This window comes from Cuculus canorus, chromosome 1, assembly GCF_017976375.1.
Source record: "Cuculus canorus isolate bCucCan1 chromosome 1, bCucCan1.pri, whole genome shotgun sequence".
Classification (NCBI taxonomy): Eukaryota; Metazoa; Chordata; class Aves; order Cuculiformes; family Cuculidae; genus Cuculus; species Cuculus canorus.
The window spans coordinates 147,028,732-147,054,983 of NC_071401.1; the positions used below are offsets into that span (position 1 = coordinate 147,028,732).

Below are 26,252 nucleotides of genomic sequence, written 5' to 3' on the forward strand. Positions count from 1 at the left end.
GAAGGCACCGGTAAACACAGTTGCGAAAAAATTACTGAGTATATAATAATTTGCACCACATGACAAAGTGCTGCTGACTTGAGCGAATCTTCCTTGTACGTAGTTATATTCACATACATTCCATCTGAAGTGGAAAATTAAGTTCTGCTAAAGCAAACCTGTTGCAGGCAAATGTAATGACCGGACAGAAGTGAAGTGTCGCTGTTAAATAATCAATAGCATTCATCATTCTTTCTGCTTTCAGTGGTACTTATTAGCCAAGTCTTAAGAGTGAACTTAAAAGCTGAGAATGATATAAGCTGTAGCAATGAGAATCAAAGACAGAAATAATAAAATATACCCAGGCACAAAGATTTTTAAACAACACACAGAACAGTATGAAGAGCACTCTCTAATCATGCATTTGAAGATCTGCTTGAGTTGTCATGCAATATCTGTCTGATTTCAAGTGTAAATTTTTAACACAAAAAGTGAATTAAAAAAGAAAATTGTTCTCGCCCCTCAGCACTGGCAGCGGAGAAGGATGGCACTCCTGTTTTTAAGTTCCCCAGATGGAGAGCTAAAGGCAAGCCTATCCAGGAAGTAGTTGAAGCCTACAAATCGGTTGGAGCAGAGCTAAATGTCCTTCCGTTCTGTACACAGTTCATCCCCATGGATGTTATTGACTGCCCCAAACATGGCTCAATTATTTACCATCCATCCATTCTACCACGCCACCGAGGAGCTTCTGCAATCAACTGGTGAGTTTCCTTCATGAAAACTATGTGTGTGTCATGTTAGGATGTTGAGCTATTCTATTACTCATGTAAATGCTGGCACAGTTCTGCTGACTTGCAACTGCTCTGAAGGAATTTCTCTGAAGCAGCTGAGTATTCGGTTTATGAACTGCACTTCATTCCTAAGATTCAGAATGATTTCCAGTGCAAGTGCAGCTGTTATTCTGGGAAGTTCAGTGATGTGATCTGTACATTCATATAGTTTACTCACAGAGGCAAATAGGCAATCTGCAGTTTTCATAGAGAGCACACAGCTCTCCTAGCTTGTCCTGCACAAATGCTAGATAACTGTCACAACAGCATTTGATGCAGAGGCTACGGTTTCACAGAAGGGAAGGGAAGGGAGAAGAGAGAAGAAAATCTGTAAGAATAAAAGCCTTATCTTACTGTCTTCTGAAGCAATGCACACAGCTAGTTTCAATATGTTACTGTGAAAGAACTATACTTCAATAGTGACCACAGTAGACTCAGATCTAGCATTTTTGTGACAACATAAGTGCCATTATAACAGTGTTTAAATTCAATAAGGAATTGTCTAAATATGAAGAAATAATTTTAAAAGAATCTTACAGGCAGCATGAATATTTCTCAAAAGACACCTTGTTGTAGATTCAAAGCAAAGGCTTATTTTTGGTGGTTTGTTTTTTTTTTTAAATCCTTAATGGAAAAATGCTAAATTGAAGTTCTTGAACAGAGGAGTAAAAGAGACTATTAGAGACATAAGTAAATCCTTAGAAAAGTGGCAGTTGTGTCCAAGTGATTAAAATGAAAAAGGACAAGGTCTGCGAAAATAGATGTAAAATGAGAGTAAGGTGATCCAGAAAAGAAATAAAGAATCAGCTTTTAAGGACATAAAATTGAATAATAACCATTTTCTCAAATGCATTCAAAGCGGGATGCATATAGGGTGATATATGTGTTTGTAATAATAAGTGCGCTTTTCAAAGAGAACACCATAGTAGGAAACCTGTATTGGTATTCAGGATGGAGGAGCTTAAGATGTTGCTATAGGCCTTCTTTGTGTTGAATAAGTCAGGACAATTCTCTTGAGCTGAGCTGTGAGTAGAAGAGGATTTAGGTAAACTGATGAAAGGATAAGAATGTCTTCTTGGGACCAAGGGACTGTTAAGCAAAGGTTCTGCAGGTTTCTATTCCTTCAGATTGTGTTGGTGCAGGAGGCTGGAAAACAGCAAGAGCAATAGCACTTTTAAATGGACTTAGAGGGAAGGGCAGGAAACTGTAGACCAATTATTCTGAATTCAATCTGTCATAAAAATACAGTTTCTTCACAAATTGGTAAACATGATAATGTGAAAGTGAGACTAAGAAAATGGGTGGTCATGTTCAGAGTTAATAAATATGGGGTAATGTACATAAGGGGAAAAAACCAAACTATATGCAAGTAGCAATAAATTTTAAGTTAGTTGTTACTTAGAGAAGAGACCATGGAAGAATCTAAAGTACTGTCTGTATCTCAGTTAGAACATGGAGGAGATAGAAATGCTTCAGAAAAGGCTAAGAAAGATAGTCAAAGGTACAGAACAGCTTCCATGTGATGAAAGAGAAGTGGAGGAATCTTCAGACTGGAAAAGAGGTCATTGAGAAGGGTGCCAGCAGTGCATTAAGCCATGAAAGATATGGGAAGGTGAACAAGGAACAATTGCTCATTCTTAATCAAAAGTTATGGGGCAGTCAGCAAAGAGATCAGGCATCAGGATTTGACTAAAAAAGGAGGTAATTTTACTCCATGAAGTCTTTGGAGTGGAACTGCACATCTAGAGAGCTCTAGAAGGATGTTTTCATGGTGGAAAAGTTCATCAAGATCCATGCCACAGGATGATAGAAACTCTTTTTCAGGAAGTTTCTGAGGAAGGTTTCCAGAAATGGGAATGTATCCCAGTGGTCTATCGCTGAGTCTTGCCCTATCTTGCATATTCCTTCTGCAAGAACCTGCTCCTGCCCTTCTCAGGTAAAGGCTATTGTCCTAAGACCTTAAAACTAAGCTAGGAGTTGGCCTTGATTTGGCCTTGGTTGACCATTCTGAAGTTTCACCCTCTCATCCCTTGTTCTCATCACAACTTGTTTCATCTGTTGTGGCTACAGCCCTGTGGCTAATCAGACTCTTTAACCCCACAGTATGACTGATAAAGCCTGTGGGAATTAGGCATGTCTAAAAGGGCACCATGCACAATAAGGGTTTTGGACCTCTGAGGGTTCCTTACTCCATCCTTTACAGCCTTTTCCAGCTACTGCTACCTTGTTGTTAGCAGCTGTCTGTGCAGAGAGGTAGTGGGCAGAGGAAAGAACACAGAGTAGTTCCCATCCTGTCACCTATTCAGGAACGTGGACGTTTGCCCAAGGTACCTTCTTCTTCTCTAGCCGTGCAGCAGACAGACACTTCTCACCAGGTGCTCTTTCAGCATTTGTACATATAAACCAGAAGAGATGCTGCTTAAATGAGTGAAAGATATGATATAGAATCATAGAATCATAGAATAGTTTGGGTTGGAAGGGACCTTAAAGATCACCTAGTTCCAACCCCCCTGCCGTGGTCAGGGACATATGAGCTAGCCAATCTTCTGCAAGCTTTCACTCTTGTGAGCGTGCCAGCTTTCCCAGTTGTCTTTAGAGTTTGTTCCTCATTCTGCACAAATCTGTGCCTCGCTCCTTTTAATAAGTTAGTTTTCAGTGCTTACAATTAATACTGATTTTTCATGTGTATAACCCAGATCTCAGACAATCTTGCTACAATGTGGGTTGCCAAGGGAAGACTTACATGAGAAGTCTTACAGAAAATGACATTGGTGTTTGCATGCAGGCAAATGGTCAAAGGCATGTAGGAAAGAAATACATCTTTCCATTTCTGGCTGATCCCGTAAACACTCTCCTGTGTGTCTTACCACTAGTAACACTTTAAAAATAATTGTCACAATGAACTGTTTGGTAGACACCCTGGTTTCAGATGCAGCATTTCTTATGTCACTTTGTGGAAACCACATGTCAACAGTATCAAAACTGTGGGTTTCTGACTATGAAATGAGCAATAAAACTAGTATTAAAAGTGGTTAGGAATTTCTTTCTATCTGTTTGACACAAAGTATGAGTCAAAATCCCTCTCTACTTTCGTACTGTCTATATTTACTGTAAGGCTTTTTTTATATCCAGGACTTTAATACAAGGAGATAAGAAAGCAGGATTTACTATTTTCTGGGCTGATGATGGTTTGGACACTGGACCAATACTTCTGCAGCGAGAATGTGATGTTGGCCAAAATGATACTGTGGATGACCTGTACAATCGGTTTCTTTTCCCAGAAGGAATAAAAGCTATGGTATGTTTAGCTGTACTACATATCAACACTTTAAGAGGAAAGAAAAGCATCTGCTGGAGTTGCAAAATAAAGTAAATATAGACAAGATGCATACATTTGGAAAGACAGAGGTTGTAGTGCTCAGCCGAATCCTAAACTTCAGCAGAGCTGTGCTGCTTCACAACAGCTGAGGAGGTGGCCTCAGGATATTTGTTGCCAGCAGCAGCCAGAGCATATCCTGTTTCCACAGAAGGCAAGAAGTTGGATTTGTCTGGAATGTAGCTCTTTCCATAGATTTCTTGAATGCTTTTACAAGGTGAAATTTTTGCAGGCTCAGAAAGAACAGAAAGTTAGGGGTGAGGCTGAAATAAAATGGAGAACGGTGTTTTAAGTTCAGAGCCCTGGTGGATTTGAGTTTTGTATGTTTGTCCTTTTTCTCTTTTGCTTTTTCTTTATTTTTCAAATGAAAACCAGAAAATGCATAAAAAATACTCATCATGAATCCTTAGGTAATTTTTTCCTATCTCCATTTAAAGGCTGAGAAATAATGTTTTGCAGAAAGAAAAAGGGAAAAGTTCAATGCAAACATACAGAGCCTTACCCTGGTCCTGTAAAATTTAAGCAGCTGCTATATGTTTAGTGACTAAGTAGTCCCATCAGTTTTCTGAGGATATTTATTTTGTAACAATAATTTAAGGATGTATGTGTGTTAATCATTGCAGCACTGGTTCCTTAGATTTCAGAAATCCTAGTTTTTAAAAATAAAACATTTCCCTTTGTGGCAGAAAGTTTTTTTCTCTCATTCACAAGTATGACTGAAGGCAAACCAAGCTAACATTATGTCTTTTACTTTTTCGCTTAGGTGGAAGCTGTACATCTAATTGCTGATGGTAAGGCCCCTCGTATCCCTCAGCCTAAAGAAGGAGCAACATATGAAGGGATCCAGAAAAAGGAAAATGCAGAGGTAGTGTTAAATAATGCTGTATTTTGTGACTATCACTAGAAAAGTTATTAACTCAGATTACAATAGTAGTGATATCAAGTTAACACGAGTTTTTAACTCAGCTGTTTCCCTGCCTCTAATTCCTGAGATAGCTCTAAGGATGTGTGTAATGGAGCCCTACGTTAAGTTTCTGTTCCCTTTCAGCAGGTATATATATTTATAAACTTGATATCCTACTTGGGATCATCTACACACAGCTAGATGGCAACTGCACCTTCAGTGGATTCTTAATATGTTATCATAATTTAAATGCAGCATTGAATGGGGATAGCTCTTTGTTTACCAACAGTCTTGCTCTATTAAAATTTTGAAGGGTCCTCCCTCCATATTTTAATAAAGCCTATTTGAGTTTTCCACAATAATTGCTGGAGTGCTCATTATTTTTACTAAAATTAAATTGCACATAGTATTAAGATTTTGGCATCGCTTGCAAAGATAATTCTTGCAGTTTTGCTAAAAACCAAACAAACAAACAAACAAAAACCAATAAAAAATAAACCAAAACAAAAATGGCAGAGCCGGTTGAAGGAAAAAAAAAAAGTTGCATTCTGAAAAGAAAGGAAAGGAATTTCTTCCCCTCCCAGTGAATGAACACCAAGTAGCAGGAATTATATTTCAATTCTATTAGCATAAGAAGGAAAATCTATAAAAATACATAGGCTGTAGGGAGCAAAGAATTGCTAAGTGCATCCCATTTGATAGGTCTTTGATGATTAGCTACCTGGACATCACCGATCTTCCCTTATTAGACAAGACCCTTTTTATGTTCTTAAATAAATGAATGGATGAAAGATAAGGAGGGAGAATTTGTAATTCTTATATAGGAAAACATTACTGACTTGATTTTATCTAAACAGAGAAGAATAAGCTGGCGTGTCTTGATTTCCTAGATCCCCTGGGACCAACCTGCAGCAGCTTTGCACAATTGGATTCGAGGGCATGATAAAGTGCCAGGAGCATGGGCAACAATAGATGGCCAGGTATGCTCTGAACACCAGAATAATATTGTTCTTTTCTATACTCTCTTTTTGACTTTTTTAATTATAAAAGTAAAGGTGTCTGCATATAGGTGAATACAAGTGAGATTTACATTGGAGTAGCTCTCATTTGATGTATTGTGTATATCTAGAAGAGGCACCTAAAGAAATGTACAGAACACAGTAGTCAAGAATTTTGTGATAGATCCACTTAATTAAAAGGTAGATAAGAGCAATTTATGAAAAACAAACTTGGGCACAGTACAAAGCAATAAGCAAGAAGGGTAGGACCAGGCAGTGCCAGTCATTTTGGAAGTAGGCATGCATTGCGGTATAATGTAGCCCATGCTCTGCTACAGGCAACATCACAGTGTTGACAGAAAAATGAAACACTGTGAGCTACTGAAAAAACAAAAAGATTTTATTTTTAAGAGTTTTGGGTCTAGATCATTTGCAGAAATAAATATATCTCATTTTATCCAAAACGACCATTTCCTTACATTTGATCCACATTGTACTTGCATAAAATATTTTAAAGATCACATTATCTTTCTTGGCTGTGATGTCCAGATTTAAAACTATTTGCCGTCTGCTGGTAGGCTGCTCCAGAAAGCCTCGTTCTGCCATAACGTCTGGGAGCTGTTGGTGGTTTGAGAGCCCAGAAAGAACAGAAGAGACCAAGAGCGAGGCTGTGTTCATCATTGCGAGCCTGGGAGCACAGCAGGTCTCCACCAGTCATAGTCAGGCTTCTGCTGGTCTCTCACTCTGGGCATGCACTAACAAAGGCAGCTTCCCTTTCTGCACTGGTTCTGGCATGCACATTGTAACAGCTAAGCAGCTTTGCAGGTTTAGGCAGCTTGCAAAGTTTTACATGTCCTAGGCTGTAAATATACAGGAATGATGTTGTAACACATTTTCCACGTGTAGGTACTTATATTTTATTTATATTACATGAAAGCTTCAAACCAGTATATTTTCATTATTAGGATTTTAGAGCATATATACGATCTGCACACTTTTAATTTCTTTTAATTTCCTTTATTTTTAGGTGGTTACTTTTTATGGGTCATCATTACTTGATGCTTCAGTGCCTGCTGGACAAGAGCTGGCAATAAAAGGTGCTTCAAGACCTGGACTTATAACCAAGAATGGTCTAGTCGTTTTTGGTAATGATGGGAAGATGGTAAGCGCTCACTGCAGCAAACATGATCATGGGTGGAATAACTTTAACAAGAAGTACAAGCATGTGGAATTTTCAAGCTATACAAACGTAGCTGCTTATTACAGACAGATAATTTCCTTGGAGTATCCATCCTCTACCATGATATAGAGAAGATATTAGTGTCTTCCTTCTCACTAAACTCATATTTCTTTTCAATATAGATTAAAATGTACTAATAGTAGGAGAGAATCCGTAAGACAGGTGGAGGGGCCTCTGTTAAATCACCTAGAGCATAGCAGCTTTCCTGCAAGCCATTTACATCACTAATTCAGTAACCATATTAATGCCTAAAAACTCTTCACATGAGAATATAGTGCCTCCCAGATGGTTTAATATCATATCCTCTCATTTTTCAGGTGTTAGTGAGAAATCTGCAATTTGAGGATGGAAAAATGATCCCTGCATCTAAATACTTCTCTACTGATGAAACAGCTGCCCTGGAACTTACAGAACAGGAGAAAAGGATGGCAGAAGATATTAGGGTAATTCAGTAAATTGCTTTAGTAGGATATTAGTTCAGACAATAGTGTTATATACGTCTCATTATAGACAAGACATATATGTTATATTTAGCCATGCAAACTGGTTTTTGGTAAAGTACTCAAAGAGTGCAAGGCTGAATCTTTTGTTACTGATGATATTTCAGGTGGAATTGTCAGTTCACTAGAGTACTTAAACACAACTCTAAATAGTTTTATTTCAGATAGAAGTGATACAAAGACTGATTGCAGAATCAATTATAGTAAATACGAATTTTGAAGGTAGGAGTGAGGAAAAACAAATGGACCTTCATCTCACAGCAGTGAGTTTTTCAACACTGACAGTATCAGGCAGTCCTGAGATCCTTTTTTCACTGTGGTGTTATTCACTACAATGGCTCAGAGTGGTCCTGGTGGACAAGATCCAGGGAGCCTTAGAAGGCCATTCTGAAAGAGAAAAGCAGCAGTTTTCTGCCACAACCAGACACAAGGGGCTAGGTGGCAGAGGGATGCAACAGTGAGCCAGCTGAAGCAGAAAGCTTTCTGGGGGTGTCAGGGCCGTAACTGAAATCTCATTTGTCATTAAAGTTTTGTGCTAGAGCAACTGAATCACAGACATCCTCCCTCCTGCTAAATCTGCTGTCAATAGTCTTTTGCACAGGTCAGGTAGCTTGATGCACTAATATTTTAAACCACTGCTTCAGGATTATCTTGAAGCTGCTTGCGAGAAACCTGAAATGCTGCCTGGAGCTATTAACATATTGAGACAACAGCAAAAAGGAATTAAAACTCTTCAGTTTGTGACACTGCCTGCTAACCCTGAAACCTGATTATAATTAATTGAAATATCACATTACCAGTTATTTTATTTATCAGTTATTCATGTTAGTGGAAGTCTTCATCTTACACATGAAGCTTAAATTACTTTTCAGCTCTGCCCAGGAGCCAGAAATGCCATCAATCCAGTCACAAAACAGTCCAGGCTGTCCTTGCCTTCGCTGATCTCCCGTAACACAATGCAAGGTTATCACTTGGAGGATAAAGACCATAACAAAATGGCCCTGGAAATTATTAGCATCATGCCATTTGAGTTGCTTGCCTGATTAAGTGAAATTAGGATGTACAAAATAATATTTTTGATAAGCTAATTATGATGGAGATTTCATTGGCCAATATCAGGTCTCTAGAAAATTCCAGAGCCTCTTAAAATAATTTTACTATTTAGAATCCTCTGAAATAATACATGCTGTCGGCACAGATGCCATAGAAAATGCTGTTTGATAAGCACTTCTTGCAATTAGAAGATTATTCATTATTGCCTCCTTTATTTGTATGTATTATTAGGATATTTGGAAAGGAATTTTGAGCAATGTTGCTGTAATTGAGGATTCCACAGACTTCTTCAAATCTGGAGCATCCTCTATGCATGTTGTCAGGTAAGAATATCTAAAATAACAAAACTCAGAATCAAAATATGATGGAAACAAAGTTATCATAGTGCTTTAAATCAGGGTTAATCAAGTAGTGTTAAAAAAAATAATATTTTTCCCCTGTATTTTCCAATACTCTTAACTATTCCTTTTCCTACCTTTGAAAATGTGGTAGAGTTCTGCTCTCAATTGATGTAATCCACTCCTTCTGTTCAAACAAAATTCCCCTTAACTTCAGGAACACTGGCCACATAAGAGAGCATGGTGATATCAGCTCAAATCTCTGCATGCAGTGACAGGTATCTCTAGACCTGGGGGCTGATCAGCAGGCTGAGCAAGTAAATCCACAGAGGGAAAGACGAGCCTATCACAGAAATGATTGAGCCCATGCTTACAAGTGCCTTGAGCTCATGCTGTGTGGGGTCACCTCAGTTCCCTTCTTTTGCAACTCAGCTATACCAGGATACAATAGAAGACCAGCATTTCAGGTGTTTTGGGTTTTTTTTAACAAACTGATTATTGTCCTTGTTATTTACCAGTCTCATAGATCTCTAAATGTCCTCCACGTATTGGTTAGAGCAGTCCCATACGCTGTTTTATCTATCAATATATGCTATTTGCCATTTCTTTCCAAAAGTTTACCTAAAAGCATTCTAGAACTGACATTTTCTTTTCCATAACACCCTAATTAAAACAGCAGATTTCAGTAAGATGTACAACTGCTGTGCCACTCTGTTGTCAGAGAAACACAGCACATATTCATATGCATACACACTGCTGCCCCCTTGTTTTGACCCCTTTCAACCTTCTAATGATTCCATTACCTGAATAATTCTTTCATTTGTAAATAAATTTATTCTTTTTTCAAAATCCTTAGAATGCTAGAAGAAATCAAACAGAAATATAGTGGACTTCAACTACAGAATGAAGATGTGTATATGGCCACTAAGTTTGCAGACTTTATTCAAATGGCTGTCAGAAAATTCAGAGGAGAAGACAAAGAAGAAGAGTTAGTCATTGATTACGTAAGGTCTTTCATTTTGCCTTTATTGCTTATTCTTTCTTGTTTTTTTGAGGGGAGGGTATACAATGCATTTTATTAGACTGCTTTTTGCAGAAGGAAAAGCAAACAAGTACTTGGTCGTACAAACTCTCCTTGTGACTTTTTTTTTTGCAGCTTTTATAGATTTGCATTTCATAATGATAGTACATATGTAATGCCACTTACAGTGTACCAAGACCCAGGAGATCAAGAACACGTGGTAGAGTAGATCACACATGGACAGACATTACTACCTCCTTTGTACTCTCCTCCAAGTATACTTCAGTCAGAGCGGTTCTAGACCTTCTGCTGTCCTCAGGCAGAGAGTGTTACATTTCTTTCCAAGAGTCCGTTTGAAAACTTTGTGTGAAAGGAGGATTGTGTATTTTTTAAGTCATTAAGCAAGTCAGGATTTCTTGAATTTGAGTATTATGCACTGGACTGAAGTCCACTACGACCAGCTTTAACCAGGGTTTAGTATTGATTTGAACATTGGGATGTGGAAATCTGCTGAACTTTCTCATTAGTGTTTAGGAAGAATTTGATTTGCATTTCGTTTTACTCTTTTGTCCACTCTAACAACCATATATACATTGTAAAATGTGGCTGGATATTGGCTACAGGTATCAAAAGCTTCTTAAGCTACATAAAAATCTTAGTTACTAAATGTTTAAATTAATCTGTTGTTTATTTTACTCCTAGGTTTCAAAAAATGTGAACAACATGACTGTGAATATGCCATACCAGTGTTTCATAAATGGACAATTTATAAATGCTGAGGATGGAAAAACGTATGACACTATAAATCCAGCAGATGGATCAGTGAGTAATTTCTAAGTATGATCAATACCAGTTTATTTAAGTTACTTTGCCTAATAAAAAGTCTAAAACACTAACTGAAAATTGCCAATTTCAAAACCATACAATGCATGTTAAACAACCCCTAGAAATAATTTGAAATTCAGATTTACTTCTCAGCCTGTATATTTTATACAGTTTTGTCATTTCAATCAAGCTGCACAGTAAAAACAACGTATTAATACTTCCACCTCAACTGTCATATCAATTTCCACACCCAGACATATGTATTATTTTGATTTAATTTTTGTTTAGCTTTGCAAACAAAACTTACTATAGTTTAGTTTCTAAAGAAGTATTTCTTTTAGGATATTGTATGTATTTTCTCTTTGCAACCAACTTCAGTTTTTATTTTGCTTTTTTTACAAATTGGATGTCCTAGGGCAAGTGTGGCTTTAAAATGTCCCTTTAAGTTCCCAACAAGGAAAATGACTCTTCAAAAGGAAAATATATGCAGTTGCACTTTAGTCCTGAACTACTGAATCTTGCTTGAGCAACTCATAAATATGGATTACAAATAGGAGCAGTGATTCTGATGCCCGTGTAATTGCAACTTAATTCTGGAGTAAATAAATTCTGATGAAATCAATACCACAAATTTCACTGTTATCAGAAGTCAAACTCTGGTACTGTTCCTGAAACTTATTTTGGAATTGAATAAAAGTCATTACATTTCTGTATTAGAGTTTTCAGTGCGTGCATTTATAGAACACAATCATCATAAAATACTCTGTGTGTATGGTGCATTATGGTAGCAGAATCTCAATTCCTAAGAAATGGAACTTTCATAAAGTCATTTTAGCACATTTGGATATTATATCGTAATACCACATACTGTGAGACAGTGGCACAGGTTGCCCAGGGAAGCTGTGGCTGCCCCATCCCTGGAGGTGTTCAAGGCCAGGTTGGATTTGTCCTTGAGCAGCCTGATCTAGTGGGAGGTGTCCCTGCCCATGGCAGGGGGGGTTGGAAGCGAATGATCTTTAAGGTCCCCTCCAACCCAAACTATTCTATGATTCTATAATCACGTTGACTTTATGTATGGAAAGAGAGTAAAATCAAGTAGAAAGATGCACCTTGATGGGAAGAAGATAAATCTAGGAATCAGTGTCCCTGCAGTGTCTTTCAAATTCTACCACCTCAACTATTTGGAACTTTTTGCTGCCTGACTCACCGTTTCCAGCTGCTGGGGCTGAGGATAGTAACTATTTGCTGATACTCAGTCAAGAAGTTTAGAAGGAAGGAGTAACACTCTGCATTCCAGCATTTTAGTTTTACTAACACAATTCTGCTTTTGGACAGATAATAGCCAGCGTATCTTCGGCTTCACTGGCTGATGTTGACAAGGCAGTGGCAGCAGCAAAGGAGGCTTTTGAAAATGGTGAATGGGGAAGAATGAATGCAAGGGAAAGAGGGCGACTCATGTACAGGTATGTGAAAGGCAGCTTGTGTCTGTTTTGTTTCCTTAAATCTTACTGGTTTGTAAGATTTGTACTGGTTTCTTACTGAAACACTGTTGTATGCATTTTCTGAATATGGTGGATATTCATAATACTGCTGTCAGAGGAACCAGACTAGCCATCTCTTCATCCTCTTATTTACTTCCGTGTACCAACCTCAGTTCTTAGCTGGCTCACCTTTCTAGTGGCAGAGAAAAATCTTGTCATCTCTCACTGCTACAATTTTTTTTCAGTATTTGTGAGAGGAAACAAAGAATTTAAGGAAAACGGCTTAATTGAATCTATTTTTTTTTTTTTGCAAGAGTGGAAAATTCTCTTGTGAAGTCCAAGGTAAGTTTTACAGGTAGAGTCTACCTATATTATGTAGGCAGAGACTTGACCGACATCCGCACTCTATAAAGTAAACACGCAGCCACATTGCCACTGATTTTGAAACTGTAAATTATGCTAGTTCTGCCAGGATCGTATCCCAGCTTCTCATCTGGCTAAAGACCCACTCTAGGAGGTGTGATATGGTCTGTTGTGGAAGAATTGTCCTGTGAAGAAACACTCTTAAGCTGAATACCACATTTATCTGACACACTTTCAACTCAGTATTTCTAATTTGTATCTGCTTCACTGCGTCAACCCTGGGATAATGCCTGGTTCTTTTTTTTTGGCTGTGTTCTTACTGTTTTAGTAGACAAACAGAGGTTATGCTGAGTGTATTTTAGTCATAGTTTCTGATCGCTGAAGGGCAAGAGGTGGTCAATGACAATGCTAGCTATGTATGGTGAAGGCAGTACTGGAGGCAGGTAGTGAAAACCCGGTTACTATGGACTCTCCACGTGCAGTGTGAAGAGTCTGGTGCCTTACAACAAGCACAGGGAGAACACTGTCAGGCAGACTTGGGATGACTAGAAACTCCAGAGCTTACCTGTAAAGAAAGACTCTTTTGTGGAGGTCCATGAAGCATTTTCACTGCATTTTCTCATCCAGGAATAAAAATGAATAAGCAGAGAGAGACGAGTAAAGAAGCAGATCGGTACTCCTGATTGCTGCAGGTCCACATTTAGCTAATGTGACGATGGAAAATAAATTGTCAGCACAGAGGAAGAGATGTACTAGGCAAATTGTGCTCCTGTTCAGTAGGTGGAGAGTTTAGTTAGTGTGCTTGACGTAACAGCTAGCTTCAAAGAAATTTGGATCTTGAATAGAGATGAGACTTCCTGCCCCACGGAACTCCTGAAGGAGTAGCTCCTGTGTATCAAACACCTTCCTTATACAGAGTGTAGTCCACAGGCTCATCAACGTTACTGGCCATCAACATCCTGACCAACTCAACTGTGCTGGGGAGACTATTTATCTATAGGGAAGACAAGGAATTTTTTTCAGCCTCAGAAAATATAATCTTTAATAGTGTGCCCATAGTTACTGATATATCAAGCCTTTATTGTGCTGTGCCAAAAGGCTAGCCCTGGACATCAGAATAGACAGCAGAAGTATCAGTTACATGGTGAGCAGCTGCAGGGTGGTAGCAGGTTATGCATTTGGATGGCAAGACAGCCTGGTGGTTTGGTTGGGTGCAGGCGTGTGTCACTGCCCTTACTTTTATTGTTGCACACTGCTCTCTGTGTAACTTCTGTGAGGATTTGGAAACTGAAGATCCAGCTCATTCAGAGGTTTTGAATATGCAGCTAGAAGATGATCCTGTCCTTATAAGGCTGGGTTTAGCCTAGCAAGACACTGAGGAGTAGGGAATCCATTGCAGGTCTGTGCTCTGGTGGCTAAGGGAGAGGAGCATGGGGGAGTGTAATGCTGCACTTTAGAAACCCGAGTCTCCGTGTGCTGCAGTGTATGCAGCAGATAATTTGCCTCCACGTTGATAGAGCTCTAATTTTTACTTTGTTGAATTCCTTGGATGTAGCTTCCCATCCTTCACCATATCCATATCTACCAAGTAGATGCAATTACAAATAAAAGAAGTATTAAAAACTGCCACACATTTTACAAGAAATTGCAGCCATCTTAGCAAAAGAGAATAAAAGCAAACCTGGAAATTTTGCTTGTCTTATGAAGTATGTGACCAGACCCTTAGAGAAGGACTGCAGGATTGCAAAAAAATGTTGAGTAATCATCACAACAGAAAATGAGTGAGTCAAAACTCATATTAAATTTAAATACCGTTGATCAATTAAATTTTTCAAAAGCGTGCACAGATTCAAAGCATGTACGAACTTGGGTTTAATTTATATTAGGAATGTAAAGTGCTTGACAGCCCAAGGTAAGTCTGTCCTGAAGAGAAATATTTAAGTTCTTAGAACTACCACTCTATGATTCATGCTTGAAAGATTTGTAAGCATAACTGTGTTAAGCATACGGAAAATATAATTCCCTTACACCGCATAGATTATTCCTGGATTAAACTCTTCTCTGCTTAGGCTACTGGATCTCTAGAACGCATGTATCAGAGTGTTATTGTTGCAAACCATCCCTAGTATTAATGATTTTCAAAAGTACCAAGGCATATAAAATTTGACTTGTCTTACAGCTTAGGAGCTCTGTCTTTGTATATCTAGGTGCCTTTGAAACATCTAAGTATTTTAGTTCAAGTTGAATCAATACAAAACAGCATTATGAGACTAAGTTTCCCAAATCTTAAGCTAGGACTCTTGAGTACTCCTTCTTGATACTTTTTATTACTTGACTTTTCTTATGTTTGTTATGTATTTGCTTTCAACTTACTGATCTGATTTTCCATAATTGTATCCTTGTAGTACAATAGAAAAAGAGTACCAGTTTTCTAATTATTGTTTTATTTATAAAACCATAATTGAACAATCAGGTAAGTTTTCAAAATTTGTAACTTCATCTATTGTCTCCTACAGCTGAGGTAAAGATATTTGCAGATTTCAACAGGCAATTGTTCAATTTCTTAATGATATTAATGAACAGTGGCTTCAGTGCTCCACTTCCACATTCAGTGGGAATGCAGTTTTAATTACGATTTTTTTGCCTTACAAAATATCATTTGGGGCTGTCAGTCGTTAGATGTCACTTGTCTTTGATCTGAATTTGTGATGCTTTTATTAAAGACTTGCAGATCTGATGGAAGAACATCAAGAAGAGTTAGCAACAATAGAGTCTATTGACTCAGGAGCTGTCTACACTTTAGCTTTGAAGACTCATGTTGGAATGTCTGTGCAAACATTCAGATACTTCGCTGGATGGTGTGACAAAATTCAGGCAAGTGAATATGTGAAGGAAATAACCAGTGGCACTGCTTCTCTACAATGCCAAAAAGCAATGATAGCGTAAGTAATCAAAGAAACAAAAAATAAAGAAAATTTAGAATTTTACCTAAAATATGTCTCCCTGGCAATACAAAAGGACAGTCTGCTTCCCACTGGAAGAAGAAATTCATTGAGGTGTCATAGTGGACATGCATGTTTAATCAGTTCTTAATTATTAATGGAGCAGAATGTTGTCGTGGTAATCATGCTGGTAAGAGCAGAGACTCCTGTGCTAGGTTACATTCTGACCAAGGTTGGTGATTTTTCTTAGTGCCAAAGCATATGGCAGATGTTCAACAGCATTTCCTCAAGTATCTTTAAAATTCACAATCAAGAATATAATTCAGCTTTTTTTTTTCCATCCATCAGACCCTTACTTTATGTTCTGCTATACTCTTGTTATCCATGCTTTTATTTCATCCAGCTGAAAATCAGGAGTTGTCTACAGTATCCATAGTAGGAAATCATGCGGTAGAAGCATCCCTGCCCATTTCTCTGGTGCAAAAAGGCTTCTGGTTTTGAAGCCTACTCTGTGGCTTTCTAAAACATACTTAGATGGCAAATGCATTTGTAATAAAAAATAATTAAATAATACCAAGATTTGTCCCTCTCCTGTCTTTTAGGGCGCTACAATTCCAATTAACCAGGCCCGGCCAAACCATAATCTAACATTCACCAAGAAAGAACCAATAGGGTAAGTATCACTTTTTTTCTTCTTAGTGAGAGCCCTGACACACAGATAAGCCATTCAAAAGCTGCCATCACAAATGTAATCTTTCCCTATTTTTTCCTACCTTAAGTGTCTGTGCAATTGTTATTCCCTGGAATTACCCACTGATGATGCTTGCATGGAAGAGTGCTGCATGCTTGGCTGCAGGCAACACACTCGTACTCAAGCCAGCTCAGGTAAGACCAAAAAGGAATGTTTAGATGGCTCAGGTGCTCCACTTTTTGTTCAAGTGAAATAATTCGGGCAATCTAGCAGATTTCATCCTTAGGCTGACCATGACATTTATCTTAAAGTGCATCCATAATAACACAAATTGCCACGATGCTACAAGGTACTGATTGTCTTCAATTCTGCTTTGATGCTGCTCTCATTTTCAAGAATAAATTCTTTTCCACAGGAAGACATTGCTTTTAATGTGACAATATTGTGAGTAAGAAGATTAATATTGAATCAAAATTAAGATGTATCGAATGTAAAAGGTATCATCAGGCATTTACTTAAAATAGGAAACTTAATCTAAATGTTTCTACTTAGGTCACACCTCTGACTTCCTTGAAATTTGCAGAACTCTCAGCAAAAGCTGGATTTCCTAAGGGCGTTATAAATATTCTACCTGGTTCAGGTAAAACTTCAACTCATCATTTTTATGGGAAAATGATTTTTTCTATGTCACCTGGCTCTAGCGAGTGGTAGGACCTCTCAACCTACACCCTTTAAAGGTTTACACAAATTGCAAGAATACTCTGAAAAGAATGTATTACAGGGAAACACATTTCATTTATTCATAAACTTCATTTTTTCTCCTAATCTTATCATAATTTGGAAGTATTTAAATATGACTGTGAAACCTAGACCAAGCTGGTAAGATGTGTATTTGTCGCTATAGGGAAGTCACGGTCCACACTGCGTTAGCTGATATCACCATTTTCCTCTTTCCCCTAAGGAAGTGACAAAGTAACTGTATGGGGCAGGCTCTGTTATGAATTAGATTATTCCACCTACAGTGGAATATTAGGAAGGAAGTTCTTTACTCCAGACCGATGGAGGAATTTGGAGACTAATGTGATCCAGGTTAACTTACATGAGATTTTTCATAATCATATGAATAAAGCTCTGAATATAAATAAATATGTAATATTGTACTTGATTGACGTATTGTTAGCTCTTTCTGTGTTGCAGTGCTGCTGCTGGAGTAGTAGAAATTGCTTGTGTACTGTGCAGTTAAGCTGTTTTTCTCACCCCAATAGGTGGCTTAGTGGGACAGCACCTGTCTGAACATTCAGATGTTCGCAAAGTTGGATTCACTGGTTCAACACCAACTGGTAAACAGATCATGAAGAGGTAACAAACAAACAAACAAACAAACAAACATCGCTTAATCTAGTTCTGAAGCATTCTATTAGCTATATTGTGCATATAGCATTGATAGAAAAAACATAACTACATACATTTATTTAGAATTCTAAGTTACCATTGGAAAATGCAGGTTTATACATTTTTCACTAGATATGATTCAATGGGAATAATGAAACAAGCTGATTAAATGTTGATTTTATACGATTGTTTATATTTTTTACAGTGCAGCCACTAATCTGAAGAAAGTTTCCCTTGAACTTGGGGGTAAATCACCATTGATCATATTCAGTGACTGTGAACTTGACAGAGCCGTAAAAATGGTAATGTTACTTTCAAGCGAAATACATTAAAACCTTTTATGAGACAGCATTGCAATATTCTTCTTGACTTGCCAAAGACTGCAGTAGGGACTCCTTGCATAAAAGATCGTGCAATCTTTTAGAAAACAGACTATTTTTCTAAGGGATGTTTCTTTATGCCAGCACAATTACACTGCTAATGCTGCACCAAAAATGGCAGGGATCTCTGCTACAAGAAATATACTTTAGAAAATACAACAAAACAAAAACATACAGCTAGAAAGTATTTTATTAGCCAAGCTAACATGTAAAAAATCATTTGTCAAAATCTAATATGCAAAAAAAAGTGCTTAAGAATATTATAAAAGCTTGAAGGTGAGTTAAAATATACATTGAGCTCCCCATTTCCCCCATTTCCATATAGTTCTTCACATCAGTTACCATAATCCACCTTCCTAATGAGCCATAATGTGTTTACACTTCATAAATAAGATGTGCAAATCAGAAATTCAGTGGATTTATGGTAAATTTACTGCTCAGGTAATCTGATTCATCAAAATGACAGCAGATGTAGTTTGCTCACTAAGAAGCAGGCAAAGATCTTCCACACTGTGCTTACCCAAAGTGCTAATTCTGTGAATTCTCTAAACCCGTCTAAGAAGTACTCCTGAAATGGAGTAACTATTACACAGTTTCCACATTTTTTAAGTGTCTTTTGGCAGGACAAGAGTGAGTGAGTCTGAGTGACTGCACAGTGAAGTATGTGTGGAAAATAATAAAAGCTGAAACTTCACAGTCAGTGCAGTACTTGGCCCCAGCACTGTTCTCAGCTGTAGAAGTGAGAAGGTGATGCAGAGGCTGGCCTGAGCTATACCTGGTATTGATGGCTTAAATGATTGTGAAACAACACTTTCTTTTGCCACACACTTGACACTAGCACATGATCCTGGTCAAACTTACTAATGCCAGGACCCTAGGCCTTTGCAGCCGCCAGAAAAACACTTTTTTTTAGGAATTTTATTTGTCCTCCTCTTTCTTCCCCCACCTCCCTACACCCCTCGGGGGAAAAAAAAAAAAAAAAAAAAAAAAAAGGCAGGTATCAATTCTCGGTTAATCAAAATTAACAAACTGCATGGGATCTGAATCCACACTCTTGAAACAGGAGGGTCTTTGAAGATTAGAGTCAGGTAATATTCCCACAGTTACTTGCAGCTATTGACACAAGCCGTATTGCTCCGTGGATTAGCACAGCTTTATATTCACTGTTCATGCTGCCCACTCTCTTCTCTGTGGTCCTGCAGCAGGTGTTTCTGTGGAACGCTGCTGGAAACAGAAAGAGCAGTGGTGATGGCTTCATCCTGAGCCGTTTGCCTCCATGGAAGTGTGTTTGTCAGTTATAAAATTAGTCTTCTTGTTGCATTAATGATGCCCCTTTACATAAAGCATTACATGTTGATGGTCACGAGGACAGAATGCAACCCAAGGGAGGAGAATGAAAGGGAGACTGAACAAAAAGATGCGTATAAATATTAATGTTTTTGTTTCCCTGATCAGGGTATGGGAGCAGTATATTTCAACAAAGGAGAAAACTGCATTGCAGCTGGCAGGCTATTTGTGGAAGAATCAATCCATGATGAATTTGTTAGAAAAGTGGTAAGACATTCAAGTACTAAAGTTTAAGCAGATACTTTACTATGACAAAAAGAGCTGCTAGTTTTGTAGATGCTTGCATTTCTTCTTGTTTTTGGTTGTTTAAATTCTCATTATTGCATATGAGAGGCAATGTTGCTTCTCAGGAACCTTTTTATGGAGCTAAAAGGAAGGCACTGAATGGAGGTATTTTAATCAGCAATGCACAGATAAACAACGTTGAAGTAGGTATTGTACCTTAAGTAATATTTCATATTTGACTAGGGAAGTGAGGTTTAAAAAAAATACTAGACTTAGGTTAATGTGATTGAAATCAGCAGAGAACTTTAAAAAAAAGGCATATTGGAAGTGCAGATAGAATAATACGAAGTTTGTTATTAAAAATCCAATAGTCACCACACTGTACTGCTGGAAAACTCATTTATCTAACTCAAGAACAGGAAATCACTGTGATAACCACAGATTTACCACTGTAAAAGCTAACTTTTTATGTACCTATCTTAATAGTATGAGAGAATGAATACATCAAAACAGCATAAAAAATTTTCAGAAGTAACCAGAAATTATCAAATGTAAGACACCATCCAAAGCCTCATTTAAAAAAGGGAAGAACATTCCAGCCTCTAAGAATCCAGACCTTTCTTAGAGCCAAACTTCATAGTACAAACAATGAAGCATTCCAAATTATGGGTCACATTAGCAACTACTTGCTCTGTGATGTAACTTCATTTTAATTGGGCAACCCCTAGGTGGAAGAAATAAAAAAGATGAAAATTGGTGACCCACTTGATAGATCTACAGATCATGGTCCACAAAATCACAAGGCACATTTGGAAAAGCTGCTGAAATATTGTGAAACCGGAGTAAAAGAAGGAGCCACTCTAGTGTACGGAGGAAGACAAGTACGTAGACCAGGTAAAATACTGTTCAAAGGTGTTTGGAACTTCTGTACTTTAAGAAAAAGCCATCACAGTTGCTTGCTGCATTATGTGAAGTAGCAATATCATGGGAACAGTACCAGGTAAGGCTAAGATAACACTTGAGAACAGGGCTTTCAAGTCTCATATTAAGAGAAGTCGTGCAACTGAAGTGTAACTTAACTGAAGTGAAATTGAAATGGAATCTAGTCTACATGGGAATCATTTGGTCATTTATTCCCGTTAAGTTAGTGAGGTGTTGAGGTCTTTTGCGCAACATCCTTGAACTATCAAGAACCATAAGTATAATTATATCCGTTTAGATCAACAAAACACTGAAGATGACTAAGGAAACTGCTAGCAGAGCCTGCATAAGGTATTAGTAGTAGTAGCCTTTCTTTGGTATCTAAGGAATATATATACTACATTTAATGGGAAGGCATAAAGGCAACATTTTCCCATGGACATCTTTCCTTTATCAGTAATGAAGGGGAAGCATTTGAATTAGAGTTTCAAAACTTGCACCTCCAAATAAAATGCAAGTAAAAATTTCTAACTATATGAAATCAGAATAACAAAGCTATGTGTGAAATATTATGGAAAGGGAAGGCAATTACAGGAAACCTCTGAAGTTCATTTTACCAACTCACACTGAAATACACCGACTCACCAGAATATAGGTGTCTATGATCACTTGTGTACAACAGGACAGTTTTTGACTGGCAATGATGATCTAGTTTTGGGGCAGATTTGTATACCCTGTAGAAATAAAGGCTGTTATGAAGAGGTCCTTCGCCTTTACATCACTTTAGCCTCCACAAATCTTAGGCAAAGTTGGCATCCATCACATGTTTTTCCTTGTCTAAAATATACAGAACTTTGTGGCTACAGCCTATCTTCTTGTTGGGTAACAGGAAAAGGAGAGGGCTTTGCAACATGCAGTGTTGTCCTCCTGCAGTCAGAGTGCAGGGTCTTCCCCAGAGGAGTGCTTGGGCCTGTGGCATACAGATTTTCTGGCCTGGCAAGGAACGGCATGTATTGTTGCTCTGATCAATATAGGTTGTTCTTTTAACTCTTTTTCCACTGTTTTACAAGCATGCATTTCCATTCATACTTCATGCATATGAATCTTAATATTTGCTGTTTTAAGTCTCAATGTATCTCTGACATCAAAGTATGGAAAAGAGATGGCCCGGACGATACAAAACACAAAGAATTTTTGCCGTACTTAACTGATGCTCTAACCTCTGTTTAGGTTTCTTCATGGAACCCACTGTATTCACAGATGTTGAAGACCATATGTATATTGCCCAGGAAGAGTCCTTTGGTCCTGTAATGGTGATTTCTAAGTTTAAAAATGGGTATGTTCTCCTCTCATTACTGTTATAAACTTTATCTTCTCATTTTCAGTCTAAGTGTAGAAATGATAACATAAATAGTTTGATCTTGTTACATCTTCTAAGACCATCCCGAATCTTTTTCCAGCTAAATTCTGAGAAAATACCCTTTTTAGTAAGAGGTTTCCTGCTTCGTGTCGACACAGAACTAATGCTATTAGCAGTGCGTGCATGACAGGATAGAATGCATCCTCAGTGGCAGTTATAAGTCTTAGTATTCAGTAAAACATTTTTACTGACATTGATGTGGTAATTGCAGCAACTTGATTGAATGGTGTGATTTTTTTCCATTGGAATCACTTATTTTTCCCTTTATCACAAAAGACCACATAGTGTTGTACCTTGTGTAGCACTGGCATATTACTGTTGCAAATGAAAATACCTCTGTATATTACTGTTGCCAATGAAAATACCTCTGTATAGACCAGACTGTCAGTTTTAAAAGCTTTCATTCCAAATTATAGGAATTTACACACAGATGAGATTAAAACCCTATATAGAAACTTCATATAACTACCAGGCTTCATTTTCTGAAGTTTGATAATGCAGTTAAGAACCAGCTACATATATAGCCCTTCACATCTGTAAATTTTGTAGGACAATAGGGAATTACATTGAGTTTTTTAAAGTTTTAAATTATTACAGATTTTTGAACCTATATGGAGATGACACGCAAATAGAAAACAGCAGCCTGGACATGGCCTGAAAAGTTGTGTCTCAACAGAAGTCTGAGTTTCCGTACTTAATCTCCAGTAAATTGTAAAGCAGGGCCAAAAGTTTAGCAAACTGACCTACAGCCAGGCTCTGCTTTACAAGCATTTTTATATTGCTCTAATCCCCAAGCTGTACTGGAGCTGAACAAAGTTAGTATGCGTAGTGCAACATTTCCCTTGACATTTCTTAGTGTAGATCTTAACCACAGAAATGTAACATTACAAGCTTTACAAGTTTGAAGCAAGGGTAGGAATTTCCATAGATGTCAGACTGACACATAGTCCTTAATAAGTTGTCTTTAAAAAAGCTAACTGAGAATAAAGAGCATGGGAAAAAGGTGCTTCAGTGACACTTAAGGTGGAAGGTTGCTAACACGTGTACTTTACATTGTTGCAGTTAAATCATTTCTCTCCTGTTTAGGGACGTTGATGGCGTGCTTCGACGGGCAAATACCACAGAATATGGTTTAGCTTCAGGAGTCTTCACAAAAGACATAAGCAAAGCTCTCTACATCAGTGAAAAGCTAGAAGCTGGGACAGTTTTTATTAACACATACAACAAAACTGATGTGGCAGCACCATTTGGTGGATTTAAACAATCTGGCTTTGGGAAAGATTTAGGTAAGTTGTTCTCTCCCTCCCTCATTTCTCACCTGACGATCCAAGTCAATGAAAAAACAACCTCTGCCTCTGTATCTACTAAAACATAAGCTATGGATGCATTTCCTGCATCTCCTACATTCCTTCAGTTACAGTCATCTAGTTTCTCTCTCATCCCTACAATATTCACACTGCGATATCTCTAGTTCAGTCCTTCCTGCACATCTGCTAAATAATGCTACAGCATGCAGAATACTCCTCTCAGAGCAGCAGCATTACAGCTTGTCCAGAGCTGCGTACAGGCTACGAAATGCTGTTAAGCAGCAAAACTATTGGCCAAAATCTTCTTTACTTTCCTTCAGAAGGAACACTGATTTAAGTTTCTCCTCTAAACTTGTAAGAACATGGAAAACTGTTATGCTTTAAAATGTCATCCAAATTTGCTGACAGCCACAGAGAAAGAAACAAAAAATGTCTTTTCAAAACCAGTTTTTTAAAAAGTGAGATCTAATCTGTCATTGAAAGTTCAAAAGTCCTGGATCACAAGTTTGCACAGGACAAGCCTTGTGGCAAAGAAAAATAAAGGGAAAAAAATAATTCAGCGATACAATGGATTTTTTTTTTTTCCTTTGGAACCTCTAGCAAATTTTCAGACATTTCCTGAATCCGAAATTAGTAGTAGTATCAAGAACAAAGAAGATTACCATTTTTCACACGGCTTCTTTGCCTAGAAACTTAGCATAGGCAAACCGAAGTTCATAAATTCAACTATGAGCTCTCAATGCCCAGCTAGAGACTGCCGCTGTTTCAAGTCCCACCCAGCTGGATGCTTGTTAAATTCCAGCTCCTTTTTCTTTCCACATCTGTTGAGTTTGACCTCTCCTTGTCAAACCAGTTCTATAAATCCCAGTAGGAGGGTAAGTTAATTAGTTACCAGTGTTCCTTAAGGACTGAAATATTGGCTAAAACATTTTGAATTTTCTTTAATACTTAAGAGTCTCTACCAACAGTCTGTCATTTAGCTGCTATTCTAACTGGTGAATATCGTGTTTATGCAGGTGAAGAAGCTCTTCATGAATACCTTAGAACCAAGGCTATCACTGTGGAATATTAAAGTAACAGCCTCTCTTGGAAAGCAAACTTTTCAGCAGTTTAATGACTCCACGAAGCACATAACACCACGCCCAGGACATGCTCGCTGCAGTGCTACAACTGAAAAAAAAAACATTTTCCATAAATCAGGTCCAAATTTTAGTCTCACTGAAAGATAAAAGCATTTGGAAATTACCTGAAGTTATTTAGTATCCCTAAAAAAAACCCAAGAACACAGTTTGGCTTATTTTTTTGAATACCTCTGAAGAATGAGTTCTCACATGCCTACTTCTTATTTGTGTGAACATAATATTTCATTTTAAACCCTTAGTCATTAGGCTTCTCTTAAAGTTGAATCTTCAAGTTGAAAGTACACTTATGCCACTTTTGCTATAAACCAGTTCAAGTTTTACAGTAGCAAATAAACATTCTGGTCTGGTGATTCTTCAGCAGTACAGAAAACCTTCGTGCCATAAGCAGTAAATCAATGCAAGAAAGTGCACTTACTATGATCTTTGTATAATACATACAGAGTTCACATCGGTGTTAAACTATGCATATCAAGCTAAAGTTACTGAAAATATTTTCTATCTTTTTGTTGATACGGAATGTGTGATCTGCCTGCAGTCTGAAAGTTGGTTACTTTAACAGATTAAAATCACTTTTTGTGTCTGTGCACATGGACTGTTATCGCTGTTTTATATGTCGTGATTACTACTTTGTATTTCATATTTTTTCTTTTTAAATCTCTGGGAAAATCTCTCGTAAAATGACTGAGTTAAGATGTTGGCTTTCAAGTTTTTTTCAATTTGAAGGAAATAGTCCACATTGAGACCTTATGTAGCAAACTAAGCCTACTGAAAGCGTTTGCTCTTCTTAGAGTGCAATTCCACCCAAAATTTAATCTGATATGTGCGCTGCCATTAAAAGTAGCGGTCCCATTCTTTGATTCCCAGCCTTTCCACTCCCTCAAATATTTTGTTGTTTAATCAGTTAATCTCTGTAAATCGTGTCCCCTTCTATTTTTAAGAAGCTGCACTGTGAAAGAAAGACCAGAATCCTTGTTATTTCTTATTAGAAGTATTACAGAAACAGATCTTCAAAGAAAACTAAAGCTTTAAGTAGGAGATTCAAAATAAATTCTGTAAATAATTGCAGGTTTCAAGTCGTCACATTAAGTTTAGTATTTGAGCAAATACAATATAGAAAATTTTACTTTAATGGTGTAGAAAGTAAAAAGTTCCTTCAGGGAACAAATGATGACATTCAGGAGCATGAGGGATACTTTTGAAATGCAAACCAATCTGCAAAGGAAACGCAATAGCCAAAAATCACTGTATTTGATCCACTGGAGGTAAGTATGAATGAGACATAACTTTGACTGATTTTGGTTTCACGATTGTTTCAAGCTAACCTGAGTACAGGCCAGCAGAAAATTCACCTTTTTGTTCTTCTGTCAGTGACAGCTGTTAAAGAAATGGCAAGGATGGAAACGTGGGAGATGCGAAGTGTAGCTTAAAGCAATTATAATACCACAGAAGCAGACTTGACCATTTAAGTACCAAGCATATCTGCACTATAGCCACAAACATTCCAGATAGGAGCTAGTAACCTACCAGTGATACAGAGCTCAGGGCAGGGACAGAGAGTAAGTAAAGCTTTGCTGAAC

At 37.7% G+C, this 26,252-nt stretch overlaps 1 protein-coding gene across 2 annotated transcripts in view; it reads left to right on the plus strand.

Annotated features, from left to right (window-relative positions):
- The window catches only part of ALDH1L2 (aldehyde dehydrogenase 1 family member L2), a 35,093-nt gene extending 8,884 nt beyond the window's left edge, over positions 1–26,209 (plus strand). The window contains exons 3-23 of one of the 2 annotated variants that reach the window (XM_054088046.1): positions 506–740; positions 3,942–4,107; positions 4,949–5,050; positions 5,980–6,069; positions 7,115–7,249; positions 7,645–7,770; positions 9,112–9,203; positions 10,075–10,222; positions 10,942–11,061; positions 12,400–12,527; positions 15,632–15,782; positions 16,453–16,523; positions 16,630–16,735; positions 17,094–17,181; positions 17,807–17,900; positions 18,139–18,235; positions 19,769–19,867; positions 20,614–20,779; positions 22,037–22,142; positions 23,313–23,512; positions 24,550–26,209. In XM_054088046.1, the coding sequence (XP_053944021.1) occupies positions 506–740; positions 3,942–4,107; positions 4,949–5,050; positions 5,980–6,069; positions 7,115–7,249; positions 7,645–7,770; positions 9,112–9,203; positions 10,075–10,222; positions 10,942–11,061; positions 12,400–12,527; positions 15,632–15,782; positions 16,453–16,523; positions 16,630–16,735; positions 17,094–17,181; positions 17,807–17,900; positions 18,139–18,235; positions 19,769–19,867; positions 20,614–20,779; positions 22,037–22,142; positions 23,313–23,512; positions 24,550–24,605 (2,576 nt within the window). In that variant the 3' untranslated portion in view covers positions 24,606–26,209. The remainder of the gene's footprint in view (positions 1–505; positions 741–3,941; positions 4,108–4,948; positions 5,051–5,979; positions 6,070–7,114; positions 7,250–7,644; positions 7,771–9,111; positions 9,204–10,074; positions 10,223–10,941; positions 11,062–12,399; positions 12,528–15,631; positions 15,783–16,452; positions 16,524–16,629; positions 16,736–17,093; positions 17,182–17,806; positions 17,901–18,138; positions 18,236–19,768; positions 19,868–20,613; positions 20,780–22,036; positions 22,143–23,312; positions 23,513–24,549) is intronic. The other variant, XM_054088053.1, reaches the window with a different exon arrangement.
- The last annotated feature ends 43 nt before the right edge of the window (positions 26,210–26,252 follow it).